This window comes from Andrena cerasifolii, chromosome 7 (assembly GCF_050908995.1).
Source record: "Andrena cerasifolii isolate SP2316 chromosome 7, iyAndCera1_principal, whole genome shotgun sequence".
Lineage (NCBI taxonomy): Eukaryota > Metazoa > Arthropoda > Insecta > Hymenoptera > Andrenidae > Andrena > Andrena cerasifolii.
Genome location: NC_135124.1, coordinates 9,437,190 through 9,456,088, shown reverse-complemented (window position 1 = coordinate 9,456,088; position 18,899 = coordinate 9,437,190). Strand labels below are relative to the sequence as shown.

Here is an 18,899-nt window from a genome sequence, read left to right as displayed (position 1 = left end):
CACCAATCGAGATCGATTGTTCTGCTGGCAAATATTTGTCGTAAACATTTCCCCGATACTCCAGCCCGAAAGTTGCGTCCACGTTTCCCCCCGTTATTAGCTCTGTTTGCATTGCCAGTTACACGTATTTGTTTCCCCGTGCCCCTCGCTACCGACTTCCCCGACGAACCACCCTTACACGCGCTCCCGCCGTCGTGTAATTACCCCACGAAATAGCAACTGTGACATTATGACACTTCGAAATAGAAAACGAAGCGTAGAACAGGCGAAGTATCACCTATCCCCGCTCTTACGAAGCCCAACACTCGCAGATAAAATAAGATTTATAGTTAAAGGACACAGTGAAGAATCTAAGACTAGGAAAAGTAGAAGAAAGTAGATTACAATAGCAACAGAATTATAATAAAGAATGAGAACGGTAAAAATTTTAACAAGTACGACGTGCTTTAAAAATACTTCCAGGCTTCCTAGTTCGATAACACGTATCGTTTCTCAGATTATTCCAAGTCGCTCGTAAAATGTAGATACCTACCTACGTTCTGTCGCGTCAACGAACGACTCGACGTAGTAGGATCGTTTCTAATTCGGATAAAAGGCGGTGAAAATACAAATTCGCGACGGAAAGTCTGCCCCCACGAAAGCACTCGTGAAATAGCACTCTCGGATCGTGAGAAATGATCGGTGGAAAGAGAGGTGGCGACGATCCGCCTCGCCAGTCCAAAGTCTAAAGTTCACGGTGCAATAACGTTAATACGAGCAACCGGAAGCGACTCGAGGCCTCGTGAACGAACCGAACGACGCTCGATTGCTTGCCGCCTCGTACCAGCCAGAGGAGTCGACCGAAGTCGAAATTTTACACCGGGTTTTATCGCCGAAGGAACGCGAGCTACCCTGGGGAAGAAGCTCCCTCGAAATTGGCCATCGCGGATGTAAATAAAATTGCAGCTAAACGAGTTGCCACGGCTTTCCAGCGGAGGCCCCGGGGTCGGCGCGATCGAAGGTCCAGTTAATTACAGACGCGGTGCTTAGCCCGTTACACGGGCATTATTGCGCTGTCGGCACTCTGCAGCAAATAAAAAAAAAAAGAGGGTGGCTTGCCTATCTCGTTCGCCTTTTTTTTTCGAATTGCCACGAGCTCGCTCGCGATGCTTCGCGGCCCTCTGCTATAGTCGGGGCGAAATCGATTTTGCTGTTCAAGGCCAGTCCCTCCGCCATAAATCGCATCTGATAGAAATCGCTGTTATAGAGGGGCGGTCGCGGAGACAATTTTGTGCCGACTGTGGCGGAGAATTTGTCGGGTGCGGGAGGTTAGAGAGGGTAGGGAGCGGAAAAAGGGATGAATTATCGCGGAGACTGGGTCGCGCGAGTCTCGAGTGAATGATCATTCCCATGAAATTCATTTCTGTCCTCGAAACGACTTGCCGGGAAACTACCTTCTCAACCTACCACCCCCCGGTAGACGATCCGCCCCCCCAGTCTCAATTAACGCGGAAGAATAATCGTGGACCGTTTTCTGTCCGCAGGGCGTTATTCTGACGACCATGTTGGCGACGAGGAACTTTACCAGTAAGTATGATGCACAGGGTAAGTACCTGCGGCCCTCTTCAGCGCTTCATGGACCACGACAGACAGTACTTTTATACCCCCTATTAAATTTCACGTCCCCCCGTCTCTCTTTCTCTCTTCACCACTTTCTGCCTCTGTTTCTCTGTATCTCTGTATCTCCGCCGTCTCTACTCTGCCTCTTCGCGTCCCCGGATTCATAACCCATAAACCCGGCCCCGTTTCTTCGCCCGTCTTGTAAGCGCCAGCCGCTGTCGACCACCCACCCCAACCCGCCGTTACACGGAGAGGACCTCTGTTCGCCAGCCCCTTTGCTCTTCGCGAGAGGTGCTTCACGACGTGGCCGTGCACGCAGCGTTCATTCCGCTTATTAAGACGTTACCGCGGCCCTCGGCGGGCAAGTCGAGAGGGTGGTAGCGGGACCCTCCCTCTGTTCTCGTCCCTCGCGACTCTTCGGCCATGGCGGGCGCTCACGGAACTTTACGCTGCCGCGTAATCGAATCTCCTCGGTACGGAAGCTTCGTCTCGGTCGCTCCCCTCGAGGCTTCTTCGCGGAGGGTTGATTGTCGAATTTAATCGGGCACATCGAGCGGTCGAAATTTCTTTTCGTGGAATAGTGGAGCCAGTCGCCAGGCGGCCGAGTTTAATCCATAGGGCCACGAAATGAAGCACTCGCGATCATTCCTGCTCGACCACCCCTAATCAGTTGGAGCCCCTTTCGTCGATCCCCGACCGTAGATCTGAGCAGCGAGGTGAAATCTACGTGAAATGATTTTAATTAAGGAATCGATTGTAACGTCCGCCTTCTGTCGCTTTACGTTCCTCGATCGCTTGCTTCGCCAAGAGAGCGGAGTCTTTTCAAACGCATCTGAGTGCAACCGATCTCATTGGCCGATTACAGCCCTCGGGGGCACTGATATCCGTGCACTGTGGCCGAAGCCTCAGCGATTCGGCAAGTCTGCGGTCACAGTGTCACCGATATCGGTCGTCAGATTCTTTCTATCACAAGTCGGCGAAAAACAAACTCCTTCCCTCGATTAAACGCATCAGATTCGCTATAAAAACCCGTGGGCAAGAGCCACGAGGATCATTATTAGCCAGTTACTCGTTCTTAAGTGTAACTCCGTTAGGCGTCGTCAACGTAAACAACAGCATCGGGAGAGCCGGAGAAAGCGACTCATCTTCTTTCTAACTGTAAAGCGTTAGCAACGGGGTATGTTAACTCGATGTCCCTCTTATTTCAAATTTCCTTTTCCTCCCTTATAAAACGTAGTCGAGGTGTGGGTTGTCGCTTCGATAGAGCAAGGACCCGAACCCTCTAAACGCTCAGAGGGAATCGCATAGTCCTCAAGTGACAAGATCGATAATATTTCGTCGGGATTGTGTGGTACTGGGTTTGATTGGTAGTTGAGGGTATTGCTTGTCGAAGCGCGCGCGTGTACAACTGAGATTCCTCGAAGCCTCTGTGATCTTGTTCTAGTCAGTGATTTCTAATGTCGCTCAAACGATTTCACCCTCGCTAGCTCTGCGTACCAAACGAAGTGTCATGATAGTCGTTCACAAACCCGTGTACCTACATATGTGCCTCATAGTCGATGCATTTCGCTCGCACCTCATATCCTGCAAGGACTCTGCTACGTTATCCGGAACGAAACGACTCAATTTCTTCCGTTTCCGTTTGTTCGGTGGTAGATCGGTGCCTGCCTCTCCGTATGTACTCTTCGGTCCACTAGCGAGAACCGCCTACGAATGATTATTCTGTGTTTAATATCGCTGACCACTCCGCAGTGCCTTGTTCCCTCCAGGAGACATCAGCGAAATACGAAACACCTCGGTGCCCCACTTTTTCTTATTCTCTGTCTCTCACTTTCTCTGCAATTCATGTCGCACATTTTGGAACGACACATGAGATCACGTTGCAGTCCGATCAGTTACTCGATTTGCGAAATCTCTGGAGAATTCGGACGGTATTCGCTCTCTGCCCGTGGTACAGACATTACTAAGATTTTTTTCTTGCATTTTCACATAACGAACACTAGCGTTCCAAAATACCGAGTATGAATATTTCTACGCGACCCGTGTCCCTGCACAGGACCGCCACCTGTGCTGGATGCTCGACAAACAATATTACAATCTCTGTATTTGTGCATCTGCATCTTGTACACAGGAGAGTTCCAAACAGCACAAAGGCATCCCCTTAGATCGTCTGTACAGTATGACCCGGTTATATGAATGCCTACTTGTATCTGCTCGTGATCAAACAAATGGGGAGAATGGAAGTTTACATTCTAACGATTAGCAGAAATTAAATGGACCCTCGAATCTGATGTCCACTGTGGATAAATAATAATAAACGGGATATATTATGTAAAAGTCTCGAAGAGCAGCAGCGAATAGCCCACGATCTACTTCCAATAAAGCACAGGGTATATTTAATTACTCACTGCAAATTTAAATTCAAATTTCTATATTCTTTATTAAATCTTCATAAGAGTATTACCAACGAATTGCCTGTTCCTCCCCGATGAAAATGAGCCCAAACACGACCATATTCCGATTATTTTCTGTTGCACATAATTCGAATGATATCTTCACAATTAATCTAAAGAAAATGAGATAGAAGTCCCAAATACCATTGTCTGATAACGAAGGCACAGCACATGATAATACACTCGTCGATCTTCCATTACCGATAAACCGACGCGCCATCGATCTGTCGCTTCGATCCGCGCCCTCGAGAGGTCAGTGTTATGATTCTCTGCGCAACTCCACGGCGCACCACCATAGAGGAAAGGGAACGAGTGAACGTAGTCTATCAGCGCGATCGCGGAATAGTACGGAACGAATTATTTTGACACAGTGCGTGGATTTGGTACAGCAAACGCGTTCAGATTTAGATACCACGTGTCGTATTATATTTAGGCTATTATCCTGTCTGAAAATGGCGGTTTCGGTGAATTCAAGCCTTCTGGGACTGCAATGCAGACGTCCACTCGTCTCCACTGGCAAATCCTTTCCAATTCAATGGTAATACTCTCATAAAAGTTTCATTACGAATACAGAAATTAAGTCTCGGTTATTGGGACGTATCCCACGCGTTTTGTCGTCCTACCAGTGGCGCAGAATTGATGGGTTAGTCGTTCTTGCGATGTAAGCGAAAAATAGTGGCAGTATATTGCACGATCAGATACCAGGCGTGGTAAGTGATCAGATTTCCCGGTAGTACTGTGAAATCCCGTTTTTAATCTAGTAGATAGGCGTCTTGCATCCGTAGACGCTGAATAAGACACTCGCGTATTCGATTCATAAATATTTGTTTGCGAACCTAACCTCTGTGTACCCCTTTTTGCTATTGACCCGTTTGTTTCTTCGCCCATTACAAAAGTTAGTGTAATTCTTTGAAACGACAGTGAACGGACAGTGAAAAGACAGCGGAAAGACACATCGTCGGATACACTTCACAGTTGACTTAGGGAATCAGGTACAGCGTCGCGCGACCGTAGCGCTACGGTCGCACGAAGTTGATCTGAGGATCTCGACTACGGTGCGCTTAAAATCGATGCGATTCGAAAGATTTCAATATTCTAGCGGGCGTTCTTTGGTCGTGAGGGATTGTTAGGTCGAGGGGAGCAACTTTCGGGTGAAATGTGGAAGGTAACGTTCTACGTAGAGCAGGAAAAGGTGCCGATATTTTCCATTTCTTGCACACGTTTCCATTTCTTCTCCCCCCTTTCTTGCACACTGAAATTCAAATACTTCCCTGCTCCACCGTTTACCCAAAAGATCGATACCTCGGCGCAATGTTGCCGAGGGTTTTCTGCGGTAAAGGGTTTTCCTAGAGGAGAAATGGAAAAAGAGGAACGGCAGGAAAGTTTTTCCAGCTTCTGATGGAAATTACGCTATCCCTAGGAACCATCAGATACTTTCATTATCGCGCTACAATTTCCGCGAGAAGTATCGCCGCGGAAACGGCCCCCGAGATCGCCCGACTTTCGTCAGCTTGTTGCCTGGCAATTTGTTTCAATTAACGAGGAGAAAGACAGCCTCCCGATCGTTCGTTTTCTTTCCTTTCGTTCATTACTTGGACGGCAACCGACGTATAATTAACTTGGAAACTTTGTAGCCCGGAATCGGCCTGTTCGCTTTGTTTCCCGCGCTGGCGCGAAACCTATCGCCCTGTCGAAGTTTAATTAAATTTATCTCATCACCGTAAGCCGCGCTCTCGATCTCGCGAAGCCACTCGGCTCGCCAGAGCCTAGCATCACCCCGTTTCTTTTCCTTTTTTCTCGCGTGGACGTTATCTTCCACTTGTCTTCGCGAGCGCAATTAATTCAGCGTCCGTCTGCTCGACGAAATGGACGGTGAACCGAGGCAGGGAACTACAGCGACGCGAACAGAACAGCATACAGGAGGTGAAACAGAATCTGTTCATTTTTGAACATCTATCCTAGAATCTGTCTGCTTATCAGCCATCGAATCGTTCCTTCGTTCGTTCGTGCATCCACATCAGCTAATTACCATTCGTTCCACTCGAATCTGTTGCTTTTGGAGTCATCGCCTGAATCATTTCGACGGGATCGTACGAACCTCTTCATCCTAGTTTTCTCAAGGTGGGGTCAAGGTCGTAGTACAATAAGGGAGGATTCGCTGCAAAAGTGAGACGAAAACGAAGATTAAATTTTTGTCAACCTGATCGCACATCAGCGGTCGTTGTACGTGGCCTCGCTGACCCGCGCAATGCGCGTCGCTGACCGCTGGGTTGCCCTACTCCAGGCGCCCCTGATTCAGGTTTTAATCGTTGATAGCTGAAAAACAAAGCCTCCACCGCAATTTCGTTACTCTTCATCTTCGTCTTATTTTCTCGCGCAGAATCACCCCCGAAATTTACTCCCAGCTAATACCGAGCGTTCTGCATATTATATCTCGACCTCGTGCATCGTTGAAGATCACCTCGGCGGTGTTAAATGCCGGATAACCGACGGAAGCCAAACAAGCCTCTGAACTTCAATTTTCTAACGTATTCACACAAACCGAGATCTAACCGTCGCTCCTATTGGGAAATATTCTGAGAGCGCCATCTACTAAAGTAAGCTCTGTAATCGGGTGAATCGCGTTACAGGACTGATGTCACAGAAGTGTTGAAATATTCCAATAACGTTTTTGACATTAAACAGTCTGTTAAATTTTACAAAATCGATCATCGAACAGTCGAAAGTCCCAATACTGCCAATAACAGGTGACAACTAACCCGATTAGACTGCTCTAATTTTCGCCACCAGATGGCGTAGCGGAAATAAGCAAATGCCAATCGCCAGGGGACGTAGTCGTTCGTTAACGAAGCGGTGTCGCGAGACTCTAGTGCCTAGGAGTGGAAAGTGCCATGAATCGGCATCGGCTTTGGAGCTTCCGTTACACGTAACGATCCGCGTGTCGGTTGTGACTCCTAGGCGAGTAACTCTCGCGCGATCGTCCGCCCCGCGGGATCCTCCGGATGGAATCCTCGCGGGAGGGAGCGGGGAGCTTTCTCGGAACTCATCGAACTCATAAATCTGGATTCGTGCACGGGGGCTCCTGAATGCCGCCGGGATTTATGCGCGGAGACGCGCTTATATTTACAGACGCGTATGTATCGTATGAATAAATATAAACCGAGAGCGAGTCCATAAATCTGGCTGTGTAAAAAGGGGAATTCATGAGTCGAGCGTGGAGAAACCGAGGATCCATGAATCCCGAGGCGACGCGTTCGCCGGGTTCCTCCCCTGCCGAGGGAGCGCGATCCAACGAGATCGATAACTCTCGCCTGCCTCTCTATCACTCCCCGTCTCTCTTTCTCTCTATCCACTTACTCTCAATCTGTTTCTCCATCTTGGTACGTACTGTGACTGATTTCTTTGACAAGACACGCGAAGTGGGTCGGAGGTGCAAGGGCAACCCTACAATCTCTGTATCTTGCGACGCTCTTGAGCCGATAGAGGATGTGTTTGGGCGATAAAACGATAAGCCACGCTTGCACACGGCGCCGCACACGTAACAAGCCCGACTTACACGCTGGGATCGATCAGCGGCCGATCTATTCGACTGTGTTCCGTCTAGAGTCGAGCCTACTGTCGCGTTGCTCGGAACAATTGGGTCAAGGCTGTTCAACCTTCAATTCCCACACTCCTGCGCTCCTCCCCTGCCGCTAGCTATCGCGGGCAGGAGTGCGGGAGGCTTTATACTCCGCGGATCTGAGTTCAGATAAGCTTGAATCACAGTATTACTCGAGGAGCTTGCCACTTTTGTAATTGTAAGTAAAATCATCAGCTTCCTAGCTTCGCCACCCATTACAGGCACAATGCAGATAGAATGTTGTAGCTTTAGATAAACGTTCCGCCAGTTATTTCGAGCAACGACAATGCGAATGTTACAGAAAGATTTATCTGGGGACTAGAAGTATCAGAATTTAAATAGTTTTATTGATTAGGGTGAATATTATAAAAGATTGGAATAATGGACGTCGAAGTCGAGTGCCGAGCTCTAGACGGGAACACTCGCGAATAATCGTACCGCGCCGCATTTAGCATGCCTGCGCTTTCCGTCTCGCTTATTTATTTCATTTTACGCCTGGTCCTCGGCTGTCTATCCGCGTTGCTCGCATTTCTTATCGCACGGCTCGCAGGGAATGCAGATACAGACGCGCGACGAGCGGCAGCATGTTGAAAGGGGCCGTTCGCGCTCAACACCGATGTCCCCGGTACTCTTTCACGCCATCCTTGGGATTCCCTAGTGTCGAGGCAACGATTACTCACCTCTTGCACCCCAGACGGTGTTCATCCGCGTTTCTTCTCTTTAGGAGAGGCTAAGCTCTTGTAGCCTAACTTCCCATTCAGCCACACCCCCGAAAACAACCCCAGCAGGTCAGTATACGTATCTCCGTCACCGGGGATTTGTTTAAGACAGTTCTTCTGTTTCTACCCCCTCCGCGTTGAAAAGAGACATCGTTCCAAAGGAGCCAGCTGCAATATTCTTTTCCTTCTTCGGCCCCCGAAAGTAATGGAGATTTCTGGAGCAAGAGCGTTCAAGTGCCCGTGTATTGAAATTCGCATTGAAATATTCTTTGCACCATCGCTGCGCGTTGCCTCGCCGCGTAGGGGTGCTTTTCGCGCGATGGAACGAGACACGAATACGCGGGGGCGCATAAAAGCGCGACGAGCTCCTTGCCTAGCTCACCACCCCCCCAAAGCACACGGATATTGTACCTCGGGGAGGAATTTCGCTCCCGTATTTATACGTCGAAACCGAGCGCCTTTCCATCCCGCTCCCGCTCTGCTTTTCCCGCGGTAAATTATTCAACCCCATCCCCGTCGAAAGTCGATTCGCCTCCTTTGAGGCCTGATATTGCTGTGACAATAATTACGCCGCCCCCGGGGCAGCTGTGTAATTCAATTTTTCGTTCAACCCCCTCTCAGGGGAAGCTTCTCTCCGTGGAACACCACCTGGCCGATATGCGTCTCCTGGCGCACCCTGCATCTCCATTCTATCATCCAACGCGGCAGCGTCAGTCTTCTGATACCAAAGACGAGGGTACAGGGGTGTCCAAAGGTTTCTGGGGTCCCGTGCTTGCCAGCTCCGTTTCCAAGTCGATGATTAAAATGAATTTTGGACGTTGATGGTCACCTTCTCTTTAATTATAACGGAGCTTGCTATTCCTCCGCGTATCGGGCCTGAGAAAGTAACATCGCCGGGGAACTGTGGAGATACTACTGTGCAGAGGGGGTTGCTATGAGCTAGGGGCTTGGAATATTTAGTTTCGATCTTCTGGAGGATATAATTCGAGCGAGTTCAACCCATGGGGATGTACAAAGATGGGTGTAAGGTACTACAAAGTACATCCACTAAGGTTGGATAGAATCGAGAACCTACCTTAAATATGGAAACTACTTAGCGTTATTTATTGTACAACTGCTCCCCAACCAAAACGAACACACTCTCCTGGAAGCATCTCCAATATACCCCACACTCTTGAGTCTTCTTAAGTTCATAGAAGCTCACCCCCACGTCGCCAAGAATATATACAGACTTGAATTATATTTAAAACGTAAGTGGAATCTACTCAATCAACAGTAGCACTTGGTCCCGTTATCTACCCTTCTACATTAACCCCTAGGGATAACTGTCGATGGGGTGGCTTTTTGCGCACTAGCAAACGACCAGGGGCCCGGCCCCTGGTTCGCCGCACACTGCACCCTCGCGACAACACTTCCTCCCCGCACACCCCGCCTCCCCTTGAACAACACGCGCGCAGCCTCTGCATGCAGTTAGAGCGATAGTTTCTTTTCGCGATACTTGACTGACGCTTCTGGCACGGAACGAAGCCGAGCTCTCGAGAGGAGCCATCACAAGGTAAAGACAAGAGGACCATTCTCCCTCCTGGCACCGATACGTCGTCTTGAGAGCATCGGCAGAGTTGCTCGGATCGATCGATCACGATTGTCTCGCATGCAGAACACATGCACTAAATGGGAGTGTTGGATTCCCTTGCGATCCCTCTCCTCCTACCTCCCCGCCTGTCTAACTCTCCATCCCAAATCCCGTGGCCGTCCTCCGCAGACCCCTTCGATAGCCTCCTTTGTGGGGAGAGCGGGTCTAATTGGTTGGTAACTCCGCTCTGTCAACGGAGATCCAGAGTCGTCGGACTCGAAATTGTTCTGCGCACCGTCCCTTTATCCGATCCCTGAAGGAACCGCGATGAAGTATTCTGTTCTACCTAAGTTGCTGTTTCCCTTTGGATATTCCCTGCGGAGGATGGGATCATCCGGGATCTTCGTGATCGATGGACTTACTGGATCGACGCAGCGGTTGCAGGGATTTCTCAAATTTTAGTACCTACAGCAGTGATTCCCAACCTGTGAGTCGCGAAGAGTTCTCTGGGGGGAAGCTACGGTTTTTTTTTGTAATATTATTAAGGTGGAATTATATTCTGAAATACCTTATTTTTAATGTGTTTTCTTTAGCTTATTAAATTTACCTTACATTGTACGAGGGAGAGGGGGTCGCAGTTTATTTGATTATTATAAAAGGGGATCGCGATTCAAAAAGGTAGGGAAACACTGCTCTGCAGTGTGCATTGAAGCTTCCAGACCTCTGAGTTTAATAATTTATTGCGACGGAATGGAAGGCAATAGAATGAAAAGTCTTTTGGACCTTTCACTCGCTACGTCGATCCCGTCCACGATTTCCACTGTCTCCGTTGTTAGACTTAAACCTGGTGTCTCTAATATTCGGCGATCGAGATGCGACCCGTGCGAGGCTTCTCCGCGAGTGTTTTTGTTCCAGAGAATTTCCAGTGTTCGGAAGGAGTCCTCGGAGGCTCGTTCACCCTTCCTGTGGCGCCCTTCCTCCATTCTTCCCTTGCGCCGTTAAGGCGGTAACTGTTGTGCGCTATTCTTCGATTCTCCGCCAATCTGTTTCATAATCAGCGAGGACTGGAGCGTCCTTTGTGAGGAAAGAATGGAGGAAAGGTGGTTGCCCGGGTTCATTTTCTGCCATTGTTCCCGAACTTCGTTCCAGTTTCATCCAACGTTTACTGTCTTTCCACCCCCTTCGCGCTCTATCCCGCGGGAACGGTGGAGTCTCCGCCGCGCTGCAGCTAGCGGGTACCGCTCCGCTCATGAATAATTCGCTGCCGCGAGGACGCGTAGCTGAAAAGAAGTGGCGGAAGGAGTCGTCGGGCGTATTTAACGGCGTCCTTGCTTCCGCCCCGGTGTCGTGCTATATACCCGAGGACCCTCCACTTTCGATCAATTGGTAGCCCCGTCTTTCTTGAGTCAAGCCCAGCATCGGCGCGGTCCTCGAGTTATTCGAACCTCTGAAGGACACCACCTATCTACCGTTCTTCTTTCGACGATCCTTGCAATCCTCGAACGCACGCGTCTCTATCTTGATCGCTATACCCGAAGTATCTTCAGCGAAAGGATCTCTAATAGCGATTCTATCGTCTCGATATTCTGGTTTATCCTTCCTCCAATCTGTCCTTTGGCCCACCCTGTGCGTTCCGTGTGCTGTCCACTCGCCCTGCTCTCTCTAACCGTCCGTCCGTCTTCCCTTCTGCCAACTTACTCTTCTGTCTTTGTCTTGCTGAGTTACTTTTGTTCTCTCTCTATCTCTCTCTCTTTCTCTCTCTATCTCTCTCTCTGACTCTGTCTCTGTCTTTTTATCTACGTCTACCTCTTTCTATTTCTCTATCTCTCAACCGTCAATGCTCTACGCCGATTTACTGAAACGCTCTGCGTGCTCCAGGTCGGAGCATCATGACGAAGAAGGGCGATGGCTCTCAGGTGAAGGAATCGACCGACAGCAGCACGACGATCGAGGACGATGACGTGAAAGGTAGGACACACCCATCCTGTTGTCACTCTAGATGTTCTTCTAGCTCCTCTTTGCGCGTCCTCAGTTCCCCATGGGGGGACGACCCTCCGGGCACGGAGGTCGTCCGAGAATGTGCACCTACTAATAGCCCGTGTGTTTTTGGGACCCTTTCTCCGCACCGAGAGAACGAGCGCGGAGCGTTCTGTCGTTGCTTTCCATCGGGTTTACGCGAAACTTGTGGCTAATTCGAGGCGATCCCAGTGGCTTTTGACGGAGTTTGAACTACGCCTACGATTAGTATCGAAATATTTGAGCAATAACCCTTTCGAAGTTTGTACCCTACGCCGCGTGCGGGACACTGGGTGCAAGCGGCGCTCACCGCGCTCTCTGCACGCCCTTGGGCGTTTTCCGCACAGGCTAGGGATACTTATCGAAAGGATTGACATTACGGTTCAGTAGGCTCGAGGTGTGTTTAAACTCGCGTTAGCTGGGACGCGACGCGACCGTGTGACGGTGCATACTCCTTGCAACCTGGAACGTAAAGTCCACGTCGGAGTTGCAACGAGAGCACCGATTACTCGAGGTGTCTGCTCTCGATTCAGCACACGTTCCCCGTACACGCGACGAAACCGAGCCTGAGGCTCGCTAATTGCTCGAGACCGCCCAACTGGGACGGTTAATTTCGCAGCGAGATCTACGTATGGATTGAAGCTCAATTCACGTTCTATACTTGTGCCCGTAACGCGGCTGTAACTGGATTTCTGTCACGCTGTCGCCCGCCTACCGCACAGAACAGCCGCCCCCTTTTACCAGAGAAGACGAGGTAGTCCAAAACGTTCCTTTCACTTCTCACTCGGCGAGTCGGGTTACAGCGGACGGATTATCGAGTTTAAGTCGCCTGGGATGTTCCATCGACCATGGAACCCACGACAGATCCGATTGAAACTTGCCATTAAAATAATTAATATTCCACGGAATTGCACCCCCTTTAACTGCCCCTCTTGGACACTCTGGGAAACGACGATACCAGCAATCGATCCTGTCCCTCGATCAATGCAGGATCCAACGAACCGGTATAGAGAAGTAGACTTTAGCTCCTGGATCAGTCGATTACAAGATAAATCCCTCTCCCCACTTTTACGTCGCGAGGAAGATGATTCTTCGACATCGATGAACCCTCCCCTTGGTCCCTCGTACGTAACGAAATCACGAGCATAGACTTGCGCGCGCATATCGGCCTATTATTAGAGAGATAGTGCTCCTGCTCACGTGCAAATCGATCGTTGGACAATAGCTCGAGTAGTTAAGTATATCCCCCTCGTTGCTTTGCCCCTTCAACCTGTCGACCCTTCTAGCCACGATCCGCCTTATATACTTGCGTACACCTGTGCCCCGATTACCGATATATGTTCGCAAAACCTGTCACGAAGGTTCGTCGATTCACGCACCCTTTGCGATCTGCTGTTCCAAACCGTTCATCGACACAGTGTCAATGAAACACGGATCTGCTCGATTTGTGATTAATTTCCATGGCAGAGTAAGGTCTGCCTCTGTCTGCCCTGGAAATGCTTGCATTCTGCGCTGAGATCTGGGAAATGTGATTTGCTAGATTCTTTTATAAAGTTCAAAGGACTTCTTTTATTCGAAAAATTCATTCACGATTTTATTGAATTTCAACGAGAGTTGCACACTTTTATTACGCAGTATTCTTTTCCAAGATCCCAGTAACCGATCGACCGAACCTTCGTGGGACAGTCACAAGGACCATGTAACTTTTAGAATGTAAAGCTTTGCTAGTCGTTGTTCACAGAATTCACAGCAGAACTGTCTTTCGCGGATTTCTCTGCCCGCCCTCTTTGTAGACGTTGGAAGCTGTACACTTTCCATCGCTCTGTCGCGATTTCCCCCTTCTCTTGTACATATACTTGTGGTAACATCTGTCTTCACGGAGATTCTAACAATCGTCTCACCGGAACTCTTGAGAAATCGATGCAGTCGTAGTTGCAATGCGTTGCTGTTGAATGCAACAATTCAATGATATCTACTTTTAACACATTCAGAGTATTATTGCACAGCTATTAGTATCTGCTAGCCATTATCACTGCACAGCAGTCATTCTTATGGAACCACTACTTCCTAGTTGCATTATTAGTCCACCATGAATTTATTAAAAAATTTCTTACTCCTCCTCCAGTTTACTATCGTGAATTCCAATTACACTAGGACTAGAGTCATTCTACTCAAATTGTAGTGCTAAATTCGCAACGCAGTTTGCTTCGACTGTGTCAATTTCCCTCCTCGCGTCACTCGGACCCAAGACTTTGCATATGTACCTCTGTACGCCACTGTTTCTTGCGAAATCCCATCTGCTCGCCGTAGAACCGTCTATACACCAATCTAGAAGCTCCACTTTCACCGTGTACAGTCTGTGTCATCCTTATCGACCTAATTCCGAGCGTCGAGTTTTCACATTCGCGCGCTATCGTTCGCATCAACCCGCCCCTAATCAACTGTCGCCCGAGTTCCTTGATTAACTCTGACGGCCCGGACAGAATCGCGATCAGGACACGAGATCGCATCCGCGGCCACCCTCGAGACTCCTCGAGCACGGGACAGAGTGAAACAGATTATCGAATTCAAAGCCTCCTTTTTCCTCGCTCGAAGAATCTGAATAATTCAGAGAATTCAGAAGGGACCTTTCTTTCCATAGTGGAAGGGCCTTCGAAAGCAAAGAACCAGCGTGTAGGTCGTCTTCGCAGGACCACACCTCGATGTTGCGCTCGGTGCGTCCTCCGAAAACTCATTTTCCCTCGACACACCTGTCGACCAGCTTCGAACTGCTCTTTCCGTTGCGATGCACACTCAGGGGAACACACGAAGCCTTCGTTTCGCGCGCGCATACGTTGCCAGAGCAGCATCGTTGAGGACCCTTCCGCAGGATTGCACTTTCGCGACGGGAGACTCTGTGTCCCCGCTATAAACATGCGTCTCTCTGGAATTTTATCGATGCACTGATGAATTATTACTGTCGCTCGTCTTTATTACAAAGAAAATATGGAAGAAGCTTTAGACTGCAAAGAAGTGCTAGTAGGTACGTGATACATCAGTGGAGCACTCAGTATTTAATCTTAGGGGAGCCGAGTTGAAGGGATAAAAATATTTTTAAAGCAAATTCGATGAAATTCATTGGGCGATTATAAAAATTTATTTAAAGATTAAAATCCAGTTTCCTTTTCTTTTTACAAACCCCTTCGTTAGGGGGTGCCAGGATCCCTGGGCTCCTCCCTCTGGGTGCCCCACTGTCCTACACATTGCGCAGCGGCGACTAAATGCTGTTTCAAAATCTAACTCTAAAGATTCTGTTTCGCAGAGGCGTTTGAAAATTGGCAGTAAGCTCGGGAGAAAATATCTATGCGCACTTCCGTTTCATAGATTTCAGTTGATACGAAGATGAGAAACTTTTTGCTATCCCCATTTCAAGATGCAAATTTCTCTACCCACTTGTGGCTTTCGTTTAGCGGAGCGATGAGACTTTTCCTCGGAGAATGCCCGCGCGAAAGTGCGATCCTCCGTGATCCCCGGCATGCATGCAGCCAGATTCCCAGCCAGTTGTCCCGTACACCGAAAACACCACCAGACAATGGGTTCCATTTCGCCCTCTCAAGATTCAGACACTTTATCACAAAGTGAATTGATCCTCGAGGCCCCCCTACCACAGACACGAGTACACTCGAGCACAAAACGGCGATACTACCGAGCACCGAAACAATTGGATTCAGAGGTGGGATTCAAAGGACGCGGCGGCCCTTGTTTACCGTCCCTTCGATGCAAATCGAGATGAGAAAAAGAATTGCGACCGACTCACTCAACCGTTTTCTCGCTCGCAACGCTTTTCCTGTCTAAAAATCGACGCCTGAAAGCTTCCCTTCGTACGTACGTCGCGACACTTTTCCAACGATCGCCTCTTTAGGTCGAAAGCACTTCTATTTTCAATTCGAAACCACCGAATAGATGAGTAATCATCGAGGATCCATTCCACGAATAGAAAATTGAACTCGAGACTTTCCGAAAGACAGACTTCGTTTTTAGAAGTGACTTCAGTGGCGGTAGGTAGATAGGTACTCCCATCGTCTGAATGGACCGAAAGTAACTTACATCGTGATCGAACGTTTAGTTGAACCGCCACACGCTTTCGATATATCATCCTCATACATCCACCCACACATGATACACGACCACGCGGTCCGTCCAGCGAAGTACAAGTAACAGCGCAGAACAGCTACGCGAGGGGCGATGAATAATGTTCTTTTGCGCCCAGCAATGATGCTCACAAATCCATAACACGTAGTCGTAACTGTGACACGGGGAGAAGTGCACCGTTTCGAAGCAGGAATTTGATACGGCCCGAGAGCAATTTTTTACTCGCGGATTTTCCAGCTTTCCGGGTCGCGCGTACGTGGCCAGTAGTATAGGCTGGAATTGGTCAGGCCCCGGCCGAAGTAGAATCGGTCGGTATCGGATCGGGCGATGATTAATTAACCATTTGGCCGCGGGTGGCCGGGAAAATGCGCGAGAAGCGACGAGATTAGATCAGCGGTGATTTATCTTCGCGAGATTGCAGGCTTTCGAGATCCGAGCTCGGCGCGAGAGCTCGAATCTGAATTGATCGCGCCGCGTTCTCCGACACCATTCGCGCCACTTGGTTTCGAGGAAGATTCGTTCGGATTCGATGGATTTATTTCGATGGACCGAGGGCACGGGCCGCGAACCAACCACCACCGTCGCTCGCGATCGGAAGTCTTCTTCGTTCCGCGAGCATCGGGTATAAATCGATCAGCAGAGTCCGTGACTCGAAGTGTGTATCAGACGATGAAACTAGCGTTCCCGCGATCTCGGCGTTTCTTTCGTTCGTTTCTGTTTCTCTTGCCACGGCGACCACCACCCATTCCACTGTCGTCTGGCGCACACGCTAACTCCGTTCGCGTAATTAGTATGCAATTAGCGCGGCACGATGAGGAATTAGTCGCTCGCTGCGTGCTCGGATGAGGGGGTAGCGAGATTACTGTGGAAATTAGTCGTGTAAAAGTTAACCCTGGAAGAAGGATATTTCGAGAGGTTTCGTTTTGGAAGCTACAGGAATTTTTGCGAAAATGTTCTCCACGGACATACCAGCTGTTTTGCATTCGTTGGAATAAGGTGTGTGGGACGATGGAGTTTTGAATTAACTTCCAGGATTGACGAGCCGTAGTTTATAGGAGGAGCTTTGCAATCGTAGAGTAAAATCGGGCAGAGAATAACGAAGGAAGATTCTGATTTCTATGGATCGTTAACGAAGCTCTCTCGAAGATACGATTGAAGATTCGACGACGAGATGCGTACTCGCGAATCGAGGATTCGATTGTTACTCGACGACGCTTCTGTCTCATTCTCTATCAAGCATTCATCGCTGCTTTCATTTTTCTTTTTCCTTGTTTCTCTGCTTATTATTACTAGAGAGCGTCTCATCGAATTCTTTGTATTATCGTCGCAGCCGATGACTGAAAGGAAAGCGCTCGTTTCGAGTCAATTATCGCTTGGAACCTCGTCACGGTTCAGTAATCAATTCTGTGGTTCTTAATCATTCAAAAGTTTAGTATAATTATTTTAATTTTGACAATTCTTGAATTATACACGTGAAATACAAGTTGGGAACCGCTAATTAAGAGGTCTTTCACTGAGAATTAAAGAACCTCAGCAATCGAGCCATTCGATATTTGAATAGTATACCACGTGCGGAACACTGGGTGCCACTATGCGCCACCCGTGTTCCTCGAACGCCGATACGCGTTCTCCGCACACATATAGGCAAACGCGCGTACACAGTTCAGAAACGAGCAGTTTTCATTCGACATCGAGCTCGCGAATTCCTCGGAGCATAGTTTCGACCTTGTTTTACCTCTCGCGCTTCTCGCAGGCTCGTTCTCATCTCCACGTTCGCCACGAGCTAGCGAGCAGATAGCCATTTAGCCAGCTAAAAACGTTTAGACTCAGCTTTAGCCGCGTTAGAAGCGTAGCGCCACTTTAGAAGTGGACGTCGGCAGAGATCGTCGTAGAGAATGGCCACCGTAGGCGGCAGCAATCTGTCACACACATCACGACCAAACGTAAGTCGAGACAAGCAGAGGAAAGACACACTGTTTCGTTTCGTTCACCCACTCTACTCTTCTACTTTCTTTGCTCTTTTCCGTACGGTTGCGTCGTACTCGGTCGTACACACGTCTCCCTCCCCCTTTTTTGCTAGACACGGTTCCTCACTGTGCACCGAACTTTTTTGGGATGGCACGACACCGTTGTCCTCTTGCCACGCTGCTCGTGCCTTGGACATGTTCATCCGCCACGACGTTTCTGTCTCACTCTTCACGCTCCTTCTCTATTTTTTTCTGTTTCTCTTTCTGCATCGACTCCGCCACGTCACGCGAAACCAACACACCACCCCCCTAACCTTGCAGCCTCTCGGGCCTGTACACACGCGAATCTCTCACCGCCACGATCACGAGAACACACGATTTACTCCGATGTTATGGATTTATGAACACCACCATCCCGCCTGACTCGCCTTTTCTTTTCGCACCTGCACTCACCCCCAGACCCATGGACTCCTTAGTTTCCGCTTCGGCGTTCTCGCACCGCTTTGCATGGCTCCCACTGCAACGTGGAAAATTGTCCTACGATAAACTCGAATTTCTTCGGGCAAAATTGTAATTAATTAACTGCCCACCTCGAATACGCACGGACAATTGAGTCGAGCGATAATGCTTTATTTTTATGAGCCCACATAAATGTCATTGAAATAATTGATGTCACAATTTCGTAGTCTACATTAAAATAAAGCGTTGTATACATCAAAGGACAATTTCCCGCGCGATCACGTCGCTTTCCCAAGTTTGTCGCAGTTCCCAGCTTGAGGCGGGCCCTGTGCCTGCGTAGAGTCCTGCTCGACGCATCATGAC

General features: G+C 49.0%; 1 protein-coding gene across 37 annotated transcripts in view; it reads left to right on the top strand.

Annotated features, from left to right (window-relative positions):
- The window catches only part of Camkii (Calcium/calmodulin-dependent protein kinase II), a 113,753-nt gene that overhangs the window by 66,264 nt on the left and 28,590 nt on the right, over positions 1-18,899 (top strand). For 22 of the 37 annotated variants that reach the window (XM_076817254.1, XM_076817253.1, XM_076817257.1 and 19 more), the window contains exons 10-11: positions 1,524-1,584; positions 11,842-11,931. In XM_076817254.1, coding sequence (XP_076673369.1) covers positions 1,524-1,584; positions 11,842-11,931 — 151 coding nt within the window. The remainder of the gene's footprint in view (positions 1-1,523; positions 1,585-11,841; positions 11,932-18,899) is intronic. The other 15 variants (XM_076817256.1, XM_076817260.1, XM_076817268.1 and 12 more) reach the window with 3 other exon arrangements.